Source organism: Hylaeus volcanicus, chromosome 2, assembly GCF_026283585.1.
Source record: "Hylaeus volcanicus isolate JK05 chromosome 2, UHH_iyHylVolc1.0_haploid, whole genome shotgun sequence".
In the NCBI taxonomy this organism is placed as follows: domain Eukaryota; kingdom Metazoa; phylum Arthropoda; class Insecta; order Hymenoptera; family Colletidae; genus Hylaeus; species Hylaeus volcanicus.
Genome location: NC_071977.1, coordinates 516,647 through 536,325, shown reverse-complemented (window position 1 = coordinate 536,325; position 19,679 = coordinate 516,647). Strand labels below are relative to the sequence as shown.

The 19,679-nt window shown below is 39.6% G+C and overlaps 2 protein-coding genes across 4 annotated transcripts; both read right to left on the bottom strand.

Annotated features, from left to right (window-relative positions):
• Positions 1 to 178: 178 nt before the first annotated feature.
• On the bottom strand, positions 179 to 7,437 carry LOC128885069 (fatty-acid amide hydrolase 2-B-like). Its single transcript, XM_054138821.1, has 10 exons — positions 7,171 to 7,437; positions 3,755 to 3,927; positions 3,348 to 3,567; positions 2,055 to 2,272; positions 1,817 to 1,928; positions 1,416 to 1,714; positions 1,193 to 1,291; positions 904 to 1,071; positions 635 to 817; positions 179 to 479 (listed from the first exon to the last, which is right to left on the bottom strand). Exons 2-10 carry the CDS (start codon positions 3,920 to 3,922, stop codon positions 387 to 389), a joined length of 1,560 nt encoding a protein of 519 aa, XP_053994796.1. The 5' UTR covers positions 3,923 to 3,927; positions 7,171 to 7,437; the 3' UTR covers positions 179 to 386.
• An 888-nt stretch (positions 7,438 to 8,325) lies between these two features.
• On the bottom strand, positions 8,326 to 17,368 carry LOC128885067 (fatty-acid amide hydrolase 2-like). Of its 3 annotated transcripts, none has more exons than XM_054138818.1 (11): positions 17,217 to 17,368; positions 11,176 to 11,355; positions 10,806 to 11,025; positions 10,424 to 10,641; positions 10,207 to 10,318; positions 9,962 to 10,119; positions 9,706 to 9,843; positions 9,537 to 9,632; positions 9,177 to 9,344; positions 8,929 to 9,111; positions 8,326 to 8,843 (listed from the first exon to the last, which is right to left on the bottom strand). In XM_054138818.1, the coding sequence occupies exons 2-11, from the start codon at positions 11,350 to 11,352 to the stop codon at positions 8,730 to 8,732; spliced, it is 1,584 nt and encodes a 527-aa protein (XP_053994793.1). In that variant the 5' UTR covers positions 11,353 to 11,355; positions 17,217 to 17,368; the 3' UTR covers positions 8,326 to 8,729. The 3 variants fall into 3 exon arrangements, with proteins under 3 accessions (XP_053994793.1, XP_053994794.1, XP_053994792.1); XM_054138819.1 differs by having other exon boundaries at positions 17,221 to 17,243; XM_054138817.1 differs by lacking the exon at positions 17,217 to 17,368 and adding an exon at positions 12,750 to 14,891.
• Positions 17,369 to 19,679: the final 2,311 nt, after the last annotated feature.

Genomic DNA, 19,679 nt, shown 5'->3' with positions numbered 1-19,679 from the left:
TATTCAATGGATACTTCTTCTGGTAAAGGTTAATGAATTCGTCTCGACATTAGCGTTCGTAATGTCCACACGATGTGCAATTTAAGATGTTGCACGTTTGGTGTAACGGATAAACGAAGGATGATGAAATATTTCGCTAATGGGATTTACTTTAACAAACTGTATTGCAAATTAAAACTTTTGTCTGACAGGGTATCGACGATAGTTTATACTGACAATAGTAATTAAGGAAAAACGTGTACAAGCAATACACTCGCAGGTAAATTTAAATTATAAATGCGCCTATGCAGGTACAAGAGATCAAATAATACAAATGATTAATGTTAAATACATATTCCATATCTGTGATAGAAACGGAACGATAAATATAAATAATGTATAAATATTTAGCTGAGAGGTGGTACCCAGCCACCGAAGGCCTTTTCTAGTTCCCTCGCGACTGCCAAGCAAAGACGGTCCTGGTGGGAACCAGCCATTACCTGAAAAATTATTTTTATTCGTTCGTACAAATTTGTATTTATGAATACGTTATTCATTCAAATATAATATTCGTTCGAATATATTTTCACTCGAATAAAGCAACGTAAAAATATTTATTTTGCTCTAGAATGACACACAGTCTACCGAAATATACCTGAAATCCAATCGGTACGCCATCGCTGTTCAACCCCATCGGGACGTGAGTCGATGGCAAGTGCATAATATTACTAAACGCGGTATAAATACTGCAATCGATCTTAAAGAACATCAATCCGGGATAGGTGGTCGTTTGGGCAAACGTGGGACATATGAACACCCCATCGCTGCCAAGCAGATTCTGCAAGTAAACGAATGCACCATCAGAATCTACCGAGCGTAACGCTACCGTATACTGTACCTATCGAATGAAACGTGACTACGTACGTTGAATCTGACGCGCATGTCCTCTCTAAGTGTCTTAAAGTGTTCGAATTTCGAAACAGGAACGAATCCATGCATCTGCGTCACTGCTCGTATCAGGGCGAACTGCGAAGTGTAGGTGGACAAACCGAACGTAGACTTTATCAGTTCGACGAGTCCATTTTTCTTGTCCTATGTGGAAAGTCAACGAAATTCACAACGTGAATAAACATTTTCTAAACGTGTTTCGAAGTAAAATTGATCAACAACAATAAATCAAAGTTTAATAAAGATTGTTATATTAGAATCGAACCTCGGGGTGTTTGGCGTCTGAGTATTCATCGGGCAGTTCAATTTCTCCGCACAAGGCCAGTACGAAGGTGAAGATGTCGCTCAGCCAGTCCTGTGACACCTGAAATACATTCGTCGTATCGAGAATAAAAATAATTCTGGTCATTCTTCCAGGTGTAGAAAATGTATCGCGTGTGATTATATTCTATGGGATGAATTTACTGATTTTTCAATAAAGTTATTACGTGTTCAACGTGTGCACCGTTCTCCGCGAAGTAATGTGTCGCTTCTTTAATTGCTCGTCTTATGTCTGACGTAGTTGATTTTGTACCGCATAAAGTGTTGACAGTGTCCAGGTAAAAGACCCTGAGAGTTTTCACGTCTACTGGCTCGTCGAGTCTCAACGGCGTGTCGCACCCTGAACTCAATAATTTCATTGCCAGGTGAAGGTCCTCCGCGTATCGCGCCATTGGCCCACACACCAGCAGCTTTTGGAAAACGGGGTCATTCGACATGGGCAAGTGACCCTTCGTGGGGACAATGCCTGCCAATAAACCGTTTCATCCCCGTTATTATAGTAATTACTCATTTATAATTATGCATCTATATATATATATAGAGAGAGAAAAAGTGTTTGTTATAGTACCTGGAGTAGGTTTATGGCCAAAAATGCCATTGAAGAGACATGGTATTCTTATGGAGCCAATGAAATCCGAGCCAATCCCAAGAACGGACGCCCCAGCGCCGATTAACGCCCCCTAAAAGAAAGAACGAAGCGATGACATGAATGTTCACTACCTCCACATGTCTTACAATCGAGAGAAACGATATTTCTTTTTTTCTTCTCCATTTGTCGAGTGCTATTTCTTTTCAACGACTGTTACCTCTCCCCCAGACGATCCTCCAGGCGACTTCCTGGTATCGTACGGATTCCTGGTCGTTCCAAAAAGGAAATTCGTCGCGTGTAATCCTGAGCATAGCTCAGGTGTATTGGTGACGCATAAAGGAATAGCACCAGAGTTTCTTAGTACTTCTGTAGCTAATCCGTCTTCCGAAGCTTTCACACCTTCCCTCGGTACGTGACCGCCAGTGAAACTCATTCCTGATATCAAAAGAATTCTCTTTTAATTCTGGAACATGCTTGCCGTCCGTTGAAGAGTTGATTGAGTGCACTTTCGATCATGTATCTTTCATGTAAAATAGTTCTTTTACAGTATATCGAACGCTTCGAGGATTTTACATTCAAATTTTTGAATTATTCGCGGGGAAAGTGGATAGTGTCGCTGCCTAGCGTTGATAAGCTGAACTAATTTCGGCGTTTGGTCAGCGCCTCTATCGGGAAAACGCTCAACTTTGTCCTCGATTAGTTCCTCGTTTTACTGCTACATGGCATCATTTACACGGGTTTTCTTTGTTACCGACCTGTGGGTAAATTACCATCATGTCGGTAAAAAAGAACCAGTGAGAATGACGCCATCTAGCAGTAAAACAAGGAACTAATCGATGACAAACTTGAGCGTTTTACCGACATGATGGTAATTTACCCACAGGTCGGTAACAAAGAAAACCCGTGTAAATGATGCCATGTAGCAGTAAAAAGAGGAACTAATCGAGGACAAAGTTGAGCGTTTTCCCGATAGAGACGCTGACCAAACTCCGAAATTAGTTCGGCCTCTTCGACGCTAGATGGCGACGACAATGATAAATTACGACGTCATCTATTAGTAACAGTGGCAACTATTTTCACTACAAACTTGAGCGTTTTTCCAACGATGGCGCCACTGATTATGCAAACTGCAAGGGTTCTGATCCAAGCTTGCAAAATTACTCGGACCCTTTCACCGCGAGATGGCGATACCGTAACTTGCCCCGTAAACGCGCTCATTCAAATTTTTAAATAGATCGCAATTTAAATATGGAATATGCTTGCGATAGATTTATCAAGTATTTATGATAAGCACATAGCATATCTGCGCATCAGCATTATTTATAATTTATTTATGATGCGCAGTGTGAAATAAATAACGTTCCTTCCTTATTTTATTTAAATTCCTTTGCGTGCTTAACGATTCATTAATCTAATTTTCTTTTGTTTCGCAGTATCGATGAGAAGTTGACCTGTTTAAATTTATCTAGAACGCATCTTCAGTGGCATGCATTCACTCGAGACGTCTCACCTTTCAGGGAACAGCTTTCCTTCACTGTTATCGGCACTCCAAAAAGCGGTTTCTCCTTTTCCAGTGAAATAGCTGTAGCTTCGCCCGTTTTCAGTTTCGCGTCGCACATCTTTGCCTCGTTTATAGCCGCCACAAACCGGTCCTCCACGACTGCGTTCAGAAAAGGATTCACTTCCTTGATTCGTTCCACGTATGCTTCTACCACGCTCTGGCTGGAAATCTTTTTCCCAAAGATAGACATTTATATATTACATTCCGGGCCTTGGCGAACATCGACATTTTCTTATACTGAATTACTGTTAGGTTCTCAACACGATAGTTTATTTATTCATTGTAATGTTCAGACGTAACGGTATAGTTTCCTCTGGAATAATTGGTGAAACGATTAATAAATGTCCTCTACTCACTTCTCCATCTCTGATCTTCTTGGCCAAATTGCTGGCGCTGATTTTCAGCAAAGGGTTCTTGACAGGGGGTATTTTAGGCTGTTTCCTGATGTAAATGAGCGCGTAAATAGGCCGGAGGATGAAATGCACCGTGTGCAGAAGCAGAGACAGTAGGTTGGGCACAAACATCACTCCTGTTAAATAAAAGAAAAAAAGGAAAACAATCCTCTTCCATTCTGTCACGAGTACCTCGATTCTTAACATTTTTTCGATGGTCCAGGTCTATCCATTTCTCGATGCTTCGCATTTTATTTTCAAAGCGTAACTTGGCAAGAGAAAGAATTCTATTTTAAATTCTACTTTCCTTAAAAAAATGATCAACCCCCACCCATCTACCAACATTTACATTTCCCGATTTTGTAAGCGTTGGGAGCGAAATTTGCATACTAATCGAATGCTACATCAAATATCCCAGAATATTTCCATCAAATCTCAAGGACGGATCGAAGAGTTCATCGGCCCGAAATAAAGCCACGCGTGGTGTTGCCGGACTCATCATCATCTGCTCTCGAAGGCGTTTTATTTTAAGACACCGTGTGTATTTTCGTAGGGACACGAACACGGGATCTGTATCGGTGGTGGTGATGGCAAGAAAGCGTGGAACGATGGAGCAACGAAATATCGTTTCGTTGCGTCCAAGAATTTTACTTACGGTTTCACGTACGCAATTCATGCTATTAGTTCCACGATTATCCCCCCAGAAGCCCACGTTGGCCAGATTCGTTCGATTCGATCGCTAGTAAGTAGTAACACATATATGCCATTTCGCAGATCGTGCTCTTGGCCAATTCGCATTCCACAAATGTAGGAGGCACACCCAAGCGGTCATTTAAGCTGTTTATCTAGTTTAAGGATTTTTTTTTCTATTGGTCCTTTAAATTTCAAGTCTTGTAGATACTATGCTAGAATCGTAGAAATTCGAGCACACTTGCAGATTCTGCTTCGTTAGGGGCAATGTACGACGCGATTCTTCTATCGGTGTCAATTTCTTCGTTCTCCAGCTGAACAAATATATCTGCAGGCTGTGATTCCTTTGTCATCAGTTTCTGATCGTTGCGATTAAACTGATCCCAAACTGGCCACAAACTAATCACAACTTGGTAACAACTCTTAAGAGGTTTGGGTAAACTACAATGAAAAAAACTTTCCACCTAATCACGAACCGATCGCAATCCGATCGCAACCTGATAACAAGCTAATCGCAACGAATCTTCAGCGTCCCCCGAATCCATAATCGGTCAAATCTGGGCCCTGGGTACTCGAAACGTGTCGCGCTTAAGTTTCTTATCACGATTCGTGAAATCGGAATGCCAGTGTCGTTATACGAACGATGCTGGAGGTCTATCACCGGTTCGTGCATCGACAGTCGACGATCGGTAATTCCTGCGAGGCAGGACATTTGAAGCATGTGTGTCAGCACTTAAGATGATCGTATAGACAAACAAGTAGGCCACCATGGCCGAGCCAGTGTTTATTAGCTATGAGTTAGACGCGAGGTATTTTCATGCCCTGGGGTAGCTTATATTTAATTCGGCGAAGCTGGAGATACTTTTGCTGCGAAAAGATTTTTCACTGGAATTCCAACTAAATCCAAGGTTAATTCGTTTCGTCGGGGGATCGGGAAGAGCGTGCTCTCTAGCAATTAACGCTTGATTAGGTTACTTTACACTGTGATCTACCAATTTACTCGGTTTGATCACGCGATGCGAAATGAACTTTATGTTCGCGCTGGTTCGAAGGGTGGATCTGCGTTAAAAAAAAAAAAGAAAATATTGTTCGGTATTCGATGGTATAGTTCAGTAATTCTCATAGTACATGGCTAAATTCATTATCAGTCAAAGAATAGACGGTCGGTACAGGTCGCGAAATTAACCTTGCCACGGTTAGAAGCGATTTTCTGCATTGATAACATCATTGGCACGATTGTTTAATCGGCATCGAGTGCGGTGGTATAAATAAATCAATGTTTTGCAATCTTATCGAGTTAATATTATTGTTGATAATGCGCGATGGGGTAATGAATTGTCAATATTTGGAGAAGTTTACTTTAACGAGTATGCTTACCGAGTAATTACGCAAATTTTATTCCGAATAAATAATAGAAATTCTAATTTTATTCTCGAGGATAGAAATAAATGAATCCCAAAGGAAGAATCTATACTGTGAAAATTAGGAAAATGTAATAAAATATAAAAAGGTACATTACACGACACATTTGGTAAATTGATACTAAAGTATGGCGCGTGTGAAATTTGGAAAAAAAGCGAATCGATTATGCTATCGAAAATTAAAATCAATTCAGTTGGGTCATTAATTAATCTATCGACCCGCGCCGACTAAACCTTCTTTTTACATTTTCTTGAAAGGCCCCCGTTTAAAAATGGAAAGGCAGTTATTTCGTGTCCGAGTCGTAAAAGCAATGTACTTTTGTTGTAATCATCTTGTTACGCTTGTTATAACCGATGATTACATCGAAATTCATCGAATATTCATCTAATTATCCAAAATTAATTTTGCTTCGCGACTATTCATTTATTATTCGATACTGAGCTCTGATTTCTTTTCTTCCACCTGGTATATGTACAATCGAAACCGATAGTTTCAGGCACTTGTATTAAGAGAGGTAGATTAATTTCATCACGATCTATCGATGGAAAACGTAGAGGTATTCGTATCATTATTACCCTAACCAATCGAAACTTTGATTGCGAAATAGTCATAGGTTTAAGTTTGCTTTCCAACCAGGGACAATAGTCGCAGTTTCACGATGCTTGTCCAAAGGTAAATCTAAATTGCGTTTCATACTAAAATTAAAAATAATGCCTCTTCGTCCTCTCGTGACGTCAGACGCATCTTCAGATAAGTGCATTCGTTTGAATAAATAACACTTGACGAAATAGGAAATGAAAAGGTGTTGGATGAGCAGCATTATTCATTCGTCAGCAACATATTCAAATATTAATACTCGAATAGTAATATTTAATTAATAATATTACTCCAATAATAATTATTCAAATTATAATCGTTAACAGGACCAGTTCAATGATTATTATTCGAATAATAAAATCAGGAGATTGTATTCAATTAATGACATATAGATATTCGAATAATTCCAAGTTCGTTCGCGGTACCTATTTATTAATTAATCAAAATAAATCATCTTCGACAGCCCAACATTTCGAAAATTAATAATCACATCAAATTCATACTAGTCAGTATGATTTCTCGCACTATCAACTACAAATATATACAATTCCAATCACTTTTATCGTCACAGAATGATTACCTTGATCCCTAAATACAACTATAAAAAAAAAAATGTTGCTACTCTGTTTGACATTTCCGATGATATATATAAAAAAAAATGAGCATCTTACCTCTTATCTCCCTTTTTCTTTGGCGAATTTAGGCTGCGGATCGCTTGAGGCTACCCCACGGAAGGCACGTACACTCTTTCCTCGATGAAACAGGGACACTGATGTCGTTAGAGAATTATTCACTCACCTCCGCGATTCAACTCTGCACGACGAATGCTCGCCGATATTTTGTTGGTCCGCTTATACCTCAGTCCTTCTTTCGCGAACTTCCAGAACTCACTGACAGGGGCTCGTGAGACGCGTTACTATTTCCTGGTCGCTGCGAGTATACTAACAGAGAACGCATTGGACGATAGGGGGTGGATCCGTCCACACGAGCGAATTTTATTCGTGATTATCGTAAATCATGGTAGACATGTATTAGACGTGTATTAAATATCGCGTAACAGTTTACTTCTCGAGTATAACAATTTTAATGAAACATAGGTCATTATAAATGAACTAAATTTAAATATAGATTTAGAGAAATGTTAAGATAAGAATTACTTATCGAGGAAGAAGATTGCATGTGTGGTTATGCAACGTATACAGAATTATGAAACGTAGATCGTCGCTATATGACCTAGGGATCCATCATCTCTTCCTAACGATCGCTGCGATTTCTATTTTATTTAATAGACGCGCTCGGCTTATTCTCAACGAATAATGTCACAGATTTTGTATTATATAATTTTTGTATTAATAATAAAGGCTACGACTCGCGAAGCTATAGAAGCAAATACACAACTTCCTTCGTGCCACTGCAAGCGAATTCCTGCCAAAGATTGCATTATTATGTTTTCCTTTTTCTTCGCGCGTGTTTGTATTATGCCTTTAATCGCGTTGCATCCTCTGTGAAATGAAAAAACGCCATGCTTCAACAAATTTTATCACATAGTTTACAGCCTGCTCGTCGACTCCGCGCTTAATTATGTATAAACAAAACTTGTTCATGTAACCATAATAACCTTTATTCATCGTTTGAGTCACGAAAGCATCAACACGCTTCGTTAATGTGAGAACGCGGTTTAATTTTGAACTTACCATTTCTTAATTAATCAGTGTATCAAATTACAAGTTCTCGAAAATGGCGTCCATAATTTTGAAATTGGGCGAAATGGACAGGATAAAATAAAAACGTCAGGTTAAAGCGTCGATACAAAAATGATAACGATGTACGAGAGGAAAAATATCAGTTGGAATATTTATCACGATTTACATCGAGCCGGGTTTATAAAATTCATTGCTATCTAATCTTACGCGCTAATGACAACACTTTACAACAATATAAGTACATTTTGTAACCTAAATTAAATAATTCTTTCACCTTTTGCTAAATTCTGAGAGCATACCATGCAGCTTGAGTTGAGGCAGTGATTAGTTAACATGTATTTTAGCAATAATCACTCGCAATTATCATATTAATCATTACTCGCAAGCTACATTTGGAATCGATATTAACGCAACGATAACTTATAGCCTTTCAGAGCTAATTACCGTGATTGTTCTTCGAGTATAAAATGGAAGACTCGTATCTCGATACAAAAATAGTGAATTACTATCGCGTAACGAACGAATCATCAAATCGATTCTTCGCCGGACGAGCACGGCGGTTGTCGCCAGCCACCAAAGATTCTGTCGATTTCTTGAGCCATGGCGATACTCAGGTGATCGTTCCCAGTACCTGCGACTATCTTTAAGAAAGAAAACGTTTGAATGCATTTCATCGTTGAGTACTGTGCAAAGAGCGAACTGCAGTGTAATTGAAAAAGTAATTACTTGGAGGCCAAGAGGTAAACCATTGGCGTTCAATCCCATTGGGCATTGAGTGACAGGCAATCCCAGAACGTTGAACAGCATCATGTAAGTGAAATTGGGGACATTGTTGAAGGTTTCGTATCGATAATACGCTGCTGACACGAACGAAGGATAAATCATCACTCCGTTGTCGCCTAGAATATCCTGCAACGACGAAACCATAAATTGTTACCGATTAATCGTTCGATTAGTTTGTTTCAGGGATTCACCTCGAACTGTTTCTTCAGAGAAACTCTCTTCTCCGCCAGTAGATTGCTGAAACCTCGTGGAAGTTTTCTGTAGATATACGCCGCCATCAAGTACCCGTACATGGCGAAAGTGTATCGCGACACCCTGAAGAGTTGCTTGAGTCCTTCCACGAACAGCGCGCAAACATTCTGTGTAATCGTTAAACGTTCATTTATTTACATAATTGTTTGGAGTTGCTGTCATTTATATTTAACGTCGAATAGCGCTAACGTGAAGCTTTGTCGAAACTAGATACGATCCATGGAATATTTCTGGTTATATTTGTTTTAATTAGATTTATACTTGGTTTAAAATCGTATCACGATGAAATAATCGCGTACCAAAGGGCCAAATTCCTGGACGACCTCTTCCACGTCCAGATTTAACAGCGCATGCGCTGACAAGTTAAACGAGTACTTCATATCGCTCATGTGTACCTGAGGAACAATACGAATATCAAGTAGAGTAATAATATTAATTCTAATATTCGCATTCGAAGCGAATCCTTACTTGTTGCACTTTAACGCTATACGTCACTTCGAGGTACGCCCTCAGCTTCTGCATAACGTTCTTCATATCCCTATTGATGGAGTTAGCTTCGGCAACACGGTCTTCCGTATAGAAGAATTTTATGTTCGCCAAAGGTGTCTGTGCAATATACGTACAATTAAATCTCTGATGAAACTTTGGATCGCTGATATTAATGTTTCAAAGTCCAATGCGTGTTTTAGATATAGAATTAAAATATGTGCGTGATTGTTTTAACCTTTTGATTGAGGCGACGACGACCCTCGTCCGTCTTACACATGACACTTATCACAAGAGGAAGATCCTCTGCGTATCTGACTATGGTGCCCATGACAAAGAAGTCATTCCACTTTACGTCGTAGGATATTGGCTTGTGACCCTTGATGGCCACCAAATCTGCAATGAATGATCTTCAACTTCAGACTACTGTTACTATTATACCGTTACCGTTACCGTTAACAAAGGAGATCGAGGAAAACTCACTGGGTGTAGGTTTGTGACCAAAAACTCCACAGAAGAGGGCTGGAAATCTCGCCGAGCCTGCGATGTCCGAAACAAGACTCACCACAGATGCTGCAGAGCCCGAAAGGGCTCCCTGGAACAGACAGAAATAACAAGTTTCATTTCAGTTCGGTTTATCGTAGTTACGTTTACTCGAGAAGGTGGTTACATGGACAATTTCAAAAGGGAAAACACAAACCTCGCCCCCTGAAGACCCGCCAGAAGTTTTTCTGGGGTCGTAGGGGTTGCCGGTACAGCCAGTCACGTTGTTGTTACTCTCCCAGAACAAGCACAACTCCGGAGTGTTGCTGACTAGCAAAATAATGGCTCCTGCTTTGCGAATCAAGCTCACGGCTTCGGCGTCCTCCTCTGCTTTCGTCGGGACATCTTCCTTGAAGCCCACCGTGTAGCACATCCCTGAAATAACGTTCGATATAAACGTTCGCTCCTCCTCTTAAAATGCAAACTAGCGTGATGTTTAACGTCGCATTTTTTGCCCATTACTCGAGTCTTCCCTTTTAGTATATTGCCTTTTAATATATTGCCGACGTGAAATAGAACCAGGAAAAGATTGCGCGAACCTTTGACGGCTATGCTCTCCTTAACAGTCACAGGAACGCCAAGAAGAGGCATTTCGCGTGCCAGTTCCTCTGTGGTCTTCTCGGTTCGCGCCAAGAATTCGTCGAAACCTTTCGCCTCTTGAATGGCACTCTCGTATCGCGTGTCAACGATGGCGGTTATTATTGGATTCACGTCGTTGCATCTTTCTATGTAGGCTCTGATCACTGATACGCAGCTGACCTGAGGGCAGGAGGTTCGAAGAGTTATAGCGTAAGTTATATGTAGTTTTAGCGTAAGAATTGTCCTTTAAACCAAAAATTGCTTCGTACTTTAAAGTCGATCGAATAAATCGAATCGATGAAATAACTCCAAAAATAGATTCCTACTCACCTTTCTTTCTCGAATTTGCTGTGCAATCTTGGTGGCTGATTGGAGCAGGAGTGGACTTTTAATCGGTGGCAATCGTTTTCGTTTCTTAAAGTATCGTAGTCTGTAAAGTGGCGTGGTTATGCACGCCAGTATCCAAAACACGAACTTGAGCAGCTTCTGAACGATCACTGCCATCATCTCCTGCAAGGAACGTAAGAATTCGTCAGATGCGTTCTTTTCGCGTACAAACAGTATATACATATATTATGTTCGTAAAGAATACGACTGGAAAAGAAAAATACAACTTGTCGATCAACTGCCACGTGTCGTTAAGAAAAAATGCAAGTTAATTCAGCCAGAGGATTCATTGTTAAATATGTTAAAAAGAGAAAACAATGGTGGTCAAAGTCTCAAATCACTTCCAAGTTCAAAAATTTTCATCGATTAAAATGAGTGAATATTTGCCCGTGATCTGAATAATGAATGTTAAAATGAAGTACGAAGAATATTTTTTATTGCCCCATTCGAGCGGAGAGTATGATAAAAAGTGACGTGTTACTTTTATGTTAATAGTTTGAGCAATCAATCGGTGTCGGTGAGTGTTCTTTAAGTAACCGCGCTTTTCTTCCTTCAACTACGAGAATGTGAAAGACCGTTTAGAAGGGAAGGTGATAATTTTCTCGAACGCTGTACTCGCAACAACCAATTGACATCATTAAGCCGGGTATTTCAGGGCCTCCGACTTTCTACTGGGAGCCTCGCGAGGAATCTTTGTTAATTATATCTTGTTAGTAAGCAGAAAATAAAAAGAATCAGGAGGAGACTTCTGCTGAACACGCGGGACAAGCTTAGGATCCTCCTAAAGAGGATCGTCAGAGGTCCACTCTATATATTTAATTAGCACAACTATTTAGTGTTTTGTTCTAAATGATACCGTGTCAATTGAAATTGCAGCAAGCTGTGCTTTCTCGTTGATAAACATTCAAGGTCGCTATGCGGTACAGATAAACAATGAATTCGACGTTAAATCGAGGCCACGCGTTTCCCGGGTTCATTAAAAATTTCAATCAATTGGTTAACTTAAGTTCTAGCTGAATAATGACAGTTGAACGTGAAAGAAGGGTACTGAGAATTCTTCCTCAATTCCCGGCATCGTAAATTTTTAACCGCGGCGATGCATTCTTAATGGAGACTTGACTTTGTAAACAACAGGAATGTCACCATAATAACATAATTGTTCTCGTTGAAAAAAAGTTAACGACTCACGAGTCTTGATGACCAAACATTAACCTTTGCCGCAGGATATGTGTTTATAGTATTATTTCAACCAATCTGTTTAAGAAATTCTCATTAAAATAATTTGAATGCGATATTAATGCGAAATGGTTTTGCAAAGAATAGAAAAAGGGGGCGAGTGCCTCCTGTCTTCTATAGTGCCACTGCAGGACCCCCATAGGCTCCCATAGCTTGCTATAAAATATCGTTCCTTATTTTCTTTTTAAACAAGTGGAAGCAAAATTGTAATATTTTATATCCAATCTATTTTTCGGAAAAGTGACCTAAATTCGTACACTTAGTAAATCGCAATGACTCACCCAACCGTCGACGACAAATTTTCCGTACACCATTGGCAATATGCATAACACCAGCTCCATGTTTATTTACTTTTCCTCGACGTACGGTTACAAATTTTTTTTTCGTCGATCAAAATATACCTTTCCGTCTAACTCGAACTTACGTCACTGTATACCGTCACAACTGAGAGCACACTGATGTAAACAAATATCTCGTTCAGACGAGGATGGAGCATGTTATACGGTTCGTTCACTGTGTTCATTGACACTGATTCATCATCGACGCGTATTTAATTATCGCATCAACCAGACGTCTGAGCAGGAAACACAACGGAAGGTTTTTATTTTTATACTTTTATCGTTACTCTAATTCGAGAGATACTATTTTTAATTTTTAATTCATCGAAGCTGTTGGAGTGAGAACACTCCATGGGAGTTTCATCGCCTTTACAATAATATTTTGTTAGTACAGAATTGAATCTCGATGAAATTTTCCAGATACGTTTCTAATTGCATCGTCTAGGCGATGTGTAGCCCTCGCGCATTTATAGAACAATATCTCAAACTCAGGATTTTTAGTAAGAGGCGCACAAGATCGTCTATGATCGAGACAAACTTTTAGAGAGACTGTCACTGTTGACGTTTTCCCCGTTTCAAACTCGTTACGGCATTTCAGTGGTCGCGGCGCGGACTAAACGGGCCCAGCGCGCGCCCGGCATATTTAAATGGAAAACCATCATGGTGGGGCGTTCCATAGAACCATCATCGACCTTCCACGCGCTGGTAAGCCGATTGACAGTCGAGTTATTGACACTGCACGTTCACGGTCCGATTCGTTGGCACGTAAGAGAAAATCAAACTTGGACCTTACGTTCGAAATGCTCGAAGAATATTTTTAAATTCAATTTTATCTTGCATGTTGCAGAAACGTATTACGCGTTACGTATGCACTGAAAGATTTTTAATTCGATGACGTTAGTACTTATTTATAGGGACCAAGTTAATTTCGAATAAAGAAACTTTTTTGCAAACGGACAACAATAACGAGCTTTTGCGAGATCGATTCATCAAATATTTTTTTGTCTCTATAATATAACACGCCACTGATTGGACATTCACTTTTTAGTTACCATCGAATCGAGGATCAACCTTCCACCTCGAGTCCAAATATTCCACACTGCGAACAATGACTTTGACGTGATCGACTGTTTCGAAGCATGAGTATACTTCCAAAATTACTCGAATCATTTAACCATTAAAAACAGCGATCGAAAAATTATCAGAATTATTTTACCACTGTCCAAGTCTTCCTCTAATCATGTGACCGAAGAATATGTTATTAGATGAGTATCCACACTTTCCAGTCGCAAAGATTTACATAATTTTAGCGTGGGTCAAATACATCGAGCTCGTTGCAAAAATTCCGCACTAAAATCACTGGGTTGCACGCTCTTTTTTCAACGTCTTTAAGTGCCGAATAATTATTGTTTATGTTTATAACGTGTCGTTTTCCTGTCGTGTTTTTAGGACACAAACCACTACGTACCGATGAGTATTCTTTGCGTATAATTATGCACGTTTCTATGGATGCGATTCGAGGACGAAGGTGTTCGCCAGCTGGGTAGACCCTGAAGAGCGTATCGTCCAATCGATCGTATCCTCTTTCCTCAGTTTCTAATTTACTATCGGTCAGCAATTGTTCCTGCCTTCAACGAAGCTTCTCCAACCTTTACTAGTCTACTTGAACTAATTTCAAGAATTAGGAACAAGGAATGCAATTGGTCCCCTCTGTTCTCGTTTGCCAGCTTGGATCACGGTTGTTTTAAGCAGTTAAGACTTATTCGAAATATTGACATTCTTATCCAACGAGAGTCATTTTTGAAATTTGAACGTTCTCATGGGAGATGAATCATTCATAGTTTTGGTTGCTTCGAGGAGGACAGTTCATCGATTCCCTCCTCGAACCCATCAGCTTGTCGCGTCCTGTTTGCTGACCTCAAAATTCTTCTTGGCATTCTAGCTTAAAGTTCTCGGCATGTGCGTCTTGTTTAAAGTTCTAGCACTCCAGCGTGGAAACCTCTCTGTACACTAAATTTTATTAGCCTTCTCGGAATGTCCACCAACCGTCTTCGAGATCTTCAACGTTTGTTTCTTCTTCTAATTAGCATCCTACGTCTACTCGTCTGTTTTTCTCGGGCTTGCGGAGGTGGTCCAAGATAGCTGAAGCTACAGATGTTGAATCCCAAAAAAGTGTATCTGGTACTGTAAAGATTTTATTTAACTCTGCGACTGATTCGTGATCGAAGCATTAAAAGTAGGTGCAAAGTGACACATGGAAATTCTAGTGTGGTAATTATGCATCATCTGCCGACACGCGTAGATTTAAGCAAACACAGAGGAATCGATTGACGCAGAGACTCGGGAGGCAACGAAGCATTACACGAAATTGTCGATTGATATTTTGTTGTTACAGGTAAACAACGTATCGACAACTTTACGAAATTATTTATATTGTTCTAAACGCTGCGGAATGTTCCTATTTTAATTACTTTTTTGTAAGCCTTAACGTTAACGACAATGTAAAATGAATAACTCGCTGGAAAATCGAGGAGTCGATCGAATCATTGCTATCGTGTATGTATGAGTCGTAAAAACGTGGTACGCGAAGTTGAAAACCGCCTGCCAAACGTATAAAAATTTTATGTACATATGCGAAATGAAACTATACATAGGTGTACATTGCTATTCTCCACACATTTTTGCATATGGTTTCCATGTTGGCACATGTAATGGACGCGTACTAGCAGCCGTTTAATAATTACATTTAGCCTCGCCACGTGTGGAGATAAATGGAGAAATGTAGTTGAGAAAAATTACATCAGAGTTGAGAATAGGATAACGAAAGAACACCTCGTGAGAGAGAATAATTACGAGTAAATGATGTTAATCGCTAGGATGATTGAGTAACGAACAATGCCAGATGATTTAGAGGTCGAATGCTCGAAAATGAATTTACAGAAAATTGTACGGAGAACAAAGGCTCGAATAGGAAGTTCTTGGAATGGAAGACAGTAGGAAGAACTGTAACTAGGAGACGGTTAAGTGGAGAACCAGTTAAGCAAAGGAGAATGGAGAAATACCTAATGGGGATATCTGTTAGCAAGAGAACAACTGCGGAAATCATAACGTAATGCCACATTTTCCTGGTATGGTATGTCTTTCTTTTTAGAAACAATCTGTTCTTGCACGTTCAAAGTGCAATTCGACTAAGCTACAATTAATGACACAGATGTACGGACGGTATCAATATTAATCATTGCTATGCGTTTCGCTTCAGATCGAAGCGACCTTCGAGAACGAGTTTCTTTCAGATACCACCGACGATATAAATGCTTCGGCGATAATAACGATAAAATTAACGAACAGCAGTCACCACATAACTGAAAGTTTTGCGTACTAACTTTCATTCGATTGAATGATCAAACCTATTTCAAAAGCTCTTTTCAAACTTGGGCAAAAAGTAGACACTCTTGTCTGGGTAAAAATGAGTTATTTCTTCGATCAAAATTACAATTTGAATTCTGCTAAATGATTACAGGGTTGATGGCGCAAAATAGAAAGACTGCCCATACCAGGTAATCCCAACTGTTATGCTCGTTACAGCAATGTATCGCCGGCTGTTGCTCTTTTGCGGCTCAGAATTCGGGAGAGCTATAGTCAAATAGCGAAATCAACTTTCTCGACTACCAAATCCATCGTGTGGCCCAACCCAAGGGTTCTCTGCTCGAGTCTCACGCTTTCTACGATCGCTTTTTCATTGAATCGCTCGAGTAACGAAAGAAAGAAAGCGAACGGAGATGATAACAGAGAGGAAAAAGATTCAGACACCGATTCGTCCTTGAACTCTGCGTTAGATACCTGTTCGCTGCTCTATATATCTTCTATTATATTACATTTTATTCGATATACTTTTCCAGTACAGGAATTCGTGCAAATTTTGTTTCCTATGTTATAAAGCGCGAGATCCATCCGGGCAATAGATCGAGAACACAGAAACAATTAAAAGAGTTCAAGTGAATCTGTGATCCTTCTCGACTTTGGAGTTACAGCCACTTTTACATTTAGTTCATGCTTATAATTAGTTCTTTGCCTGTCTCAGAGAAGCTTCATCTTAGAAAATAATTAAAGAATAGTCACGCTGGCGAAGATCGTGTAACATATTTATAATGACCTCTAACTTATAATTTAATTTATATCTGTGTCGCAGTCAGCCGCTGAATTTTCCCTACGGTAAGTAATCGGAGAGGATTACTTTTCCTCGGGGTAATGCACCCTCCGTGTAAATTAATAATACGTATAAAAATATGCTATTTCATAAAATTCTTCCGTCACTTATAAAACATAAAAATTGAAGAGCTAACGAATTGGGAAAAAATTCTCGGTGCAAAGCAGCCTACTTTCTAACGCAATGTTCAGGTGTCTGTTTACCTACGATTCGTAGTTCCCTCCACGTGAATGTTGCGATGAATCCGGATGCGGCGAACGGTTAGATCGAAACTGATTCGCGTCTACCTTACAACCGAGCATGCTACAAAAACGAAAAGGTTTTCGTCTTTAATCAAGAGTGGGGACGGTTAAAGTCCTCTGAAAATCGCTACGTTTCTTTCGTTTCTCTCATTCCCCTTCTAATTCGCGTTTTTTATCGGTTGTTCTGCCGCGCGTTCGCTTTTGCTGCACTATCAATATGTACAATGTGACTATAAACGATATGGAAATAAGTTTCTTTTGGCACTATAAATGTGAGCATCGGATGACCCCTTCCTTCTTTTCTTGCATCCATTTCTTCTGTTCTTATGCAACGTTGGTCTGCGATTCGACCACTTTCCGATCGCTAAAACTTTACTTTCCTTCATCCCCTATGTTCCCATCGCTTTCTTTCAGAACAAACAGTGGATTCCTTTCCGCATACGAAACTTCCAGGCTTGCGACGAAAATTGCTCGTCAGGATTTCGTAAATTAGCCAGCCATTAGCGTGGAATTAGGAAGGAAATTGCGAGTAAACGTTGCGTCGCGAAGAGCCTCTTGACGTAACACTCATCCTGAAACGTTTGGAAGACGTTCAAGTAACCTCTGCGAAAAACGTCGAAGAAGAACAGTATCGCTTTCTGATTACGCGTCAGCTTTCGTTTATTTGAGAAAAATATTATTTACATTGCACAGATATTTATATATATGTATGTATGTATGTATGTATGTATGTATGTAAGTATGTATGTATGTATGTATTTATATATGTATATTATCACCAGCATCGTTGAAAAACAAGCGGACAATCGGTTTTCTGAAAGCTCTCTGCGCGACGAAGGCCTTTCGTAAACTTCGAATGCATCTTTTAATCAACTTCATTTTCGTACTTTTGGGCTTTAAATACAGATACAAGCGTGTTCTCTTCGTTAAAATTGAATTTATTTCTCATTATAAAAAATATTAACCCTGAAATCATTATTCTTATAATTTCCACAACTTGCCAATACTTTTTTCCATTTGTCTTTTGCTTTCCACTCGCAATTTAAATGAAAAGAATTGGATAAGTTCAAATTGCAACTCTAAACGTTTCCAGAAGATAATCCGAAATGAAACAAACACGAAATAGAATTATTTCAGCCCAAAACATATCGAAGACGCGCGAAGAGATCCAAATGTTCGGGGATAGCTTAGCGCCGTGGCGTGGTACGTATTACGTGTATAAATAGCAATAAAGACATTAGTAATCAATAATATTAATAATACTAATCATAATTCATAACGGTGTTTACTGCGTGAAGTAACTTTTATAGCCGACAACAACTATCGTTTCTTCTGCGAGAAAAATGTCTCTATTAGGTACAACTCCCCTTTTCTTTCTTTAAGTACTGAGTACAATCGTTATCGTCGTTACGAGCCATTATTATTATTGTTATTACTGTATGCTTATACGTTTTACATTCATTGGGCGATTGTAAACACCAGCATTCGCATTAAATTCCATCGTCTGAACATATTCTTCCCTTATCACTCCTAATTTCCATCCTTCTTCAGCTATCGTCGTTAAATATCGTTATCAAAGCTACTCGTTTTACATCGTTTATAATAAAATACATTTATATTAGTCCCTGGACCTTGTGAAATTTTTCATTGATCCTGCCGCGATTGACATCAAAAAGTATCACATGCGATTACATACACGGTGTCGCGATACGTTCAACGCCCGGTCGGGAAAGGAAAAGAAAAGAAAAACAGGATTCCTCGTGTTTTCCGGTCCGTGGACACTTGAAAATATATCATTTGTTCCTACGCTCGTTTTAAATGCAAACGCGCACGTTTGTCGAGTGCAGAAATGGGCAAAATTCTAGATAATAAATAAATGATAAACTTTTTCTTTAATAAGCCTTACGATGAAATGATGCTTCGCGTTGAATCGATAACTCCATGTACAGAGTTTTCATCATTTATTACTCGAATAAAATTTTGCCCAACTCTGGTTAAGAGTACAAAGAAGCAGAAGAAGCGGACTCGGAAAAACAGAGAGCTACGCCAGTAGCGCGATTGAGAGTAGAGGACAAATCTACTGGCCGCTCAAGGTCACCGTGTGGCTAACCCCCCACCACGCTACTCGACTCAAAGATTTTCTAGTTCGCTATACCTCTTCCGCAAACTATACGCGATAAACAATTTAGGCTCGTACGCACACGGTATCTGGTAAAATCACTGCGGTTTTGCTAAGCGTTGCGCGTTACATAAAAATGCAAACTCTGATCATCACAGCAAAGGGCAGAGTGTGAACAGAAGAAAACTTCTAAAGAGTATTTCTATCGTTACAAGCGGATACAATGCGTCCATTTAATACTTGATCGCAACGGTGCAGTTCGCCGTGCGTGGGAACAGTAAGCATCTTTATATATATATATATAT

What these genes read in the sequence shown, in the direction of transcription:
- LOC128885069 (XM_054138821.1), bottom strand. Translation starts at nt 3,922, where the DNA reads ATGTTTGTGCCCAACCTACTGTCTCTGCTTCTGCACACGGTGCATTTC. An exon ending in ACGGTGCACACGTTGAACAC is followed by an intron (nt 1,292 to 1,415) that starts GTAATAACTTTA and finishes AATGTATTTCAG; the next exon opens with GTGTCACAGGACTGGCTGAG. An exon ending in GCGTACCGATTGGATTTCAG is followed by an intron (nt 480 to 634) that starts GTATATTTCGGT and finishes ATAATTTTTCAG; the next exon opens with GTAATGGCTGGTTCCCACCA.
- LOC128885067 (XM_054138817.1), bottom strand. Translation starts at nt 12,809, where the DNA reads ATGGAGCTGGTGTTATGCATATTGCCAATGGTGTACGGAAAATTTGTC. An exon ending in AATTTGTCGTCGACGGTTGG is followed by an intron (nt 11,356 to 12,749) that starts GTGAGTCATTGC and finishes CGTTCCTTGCAG; the next exon opens with GAGATGATGGCAGTGATCGT. An exon ending in GGAGAGCATAGCCGTCAAAG is followed by an intron (nt 10,642 to 10,805) that starts GTTCGCGCAATC and finishes ACGTTATTTCAG; the next exon opens with GGATGTGCTACACGGTGGGC.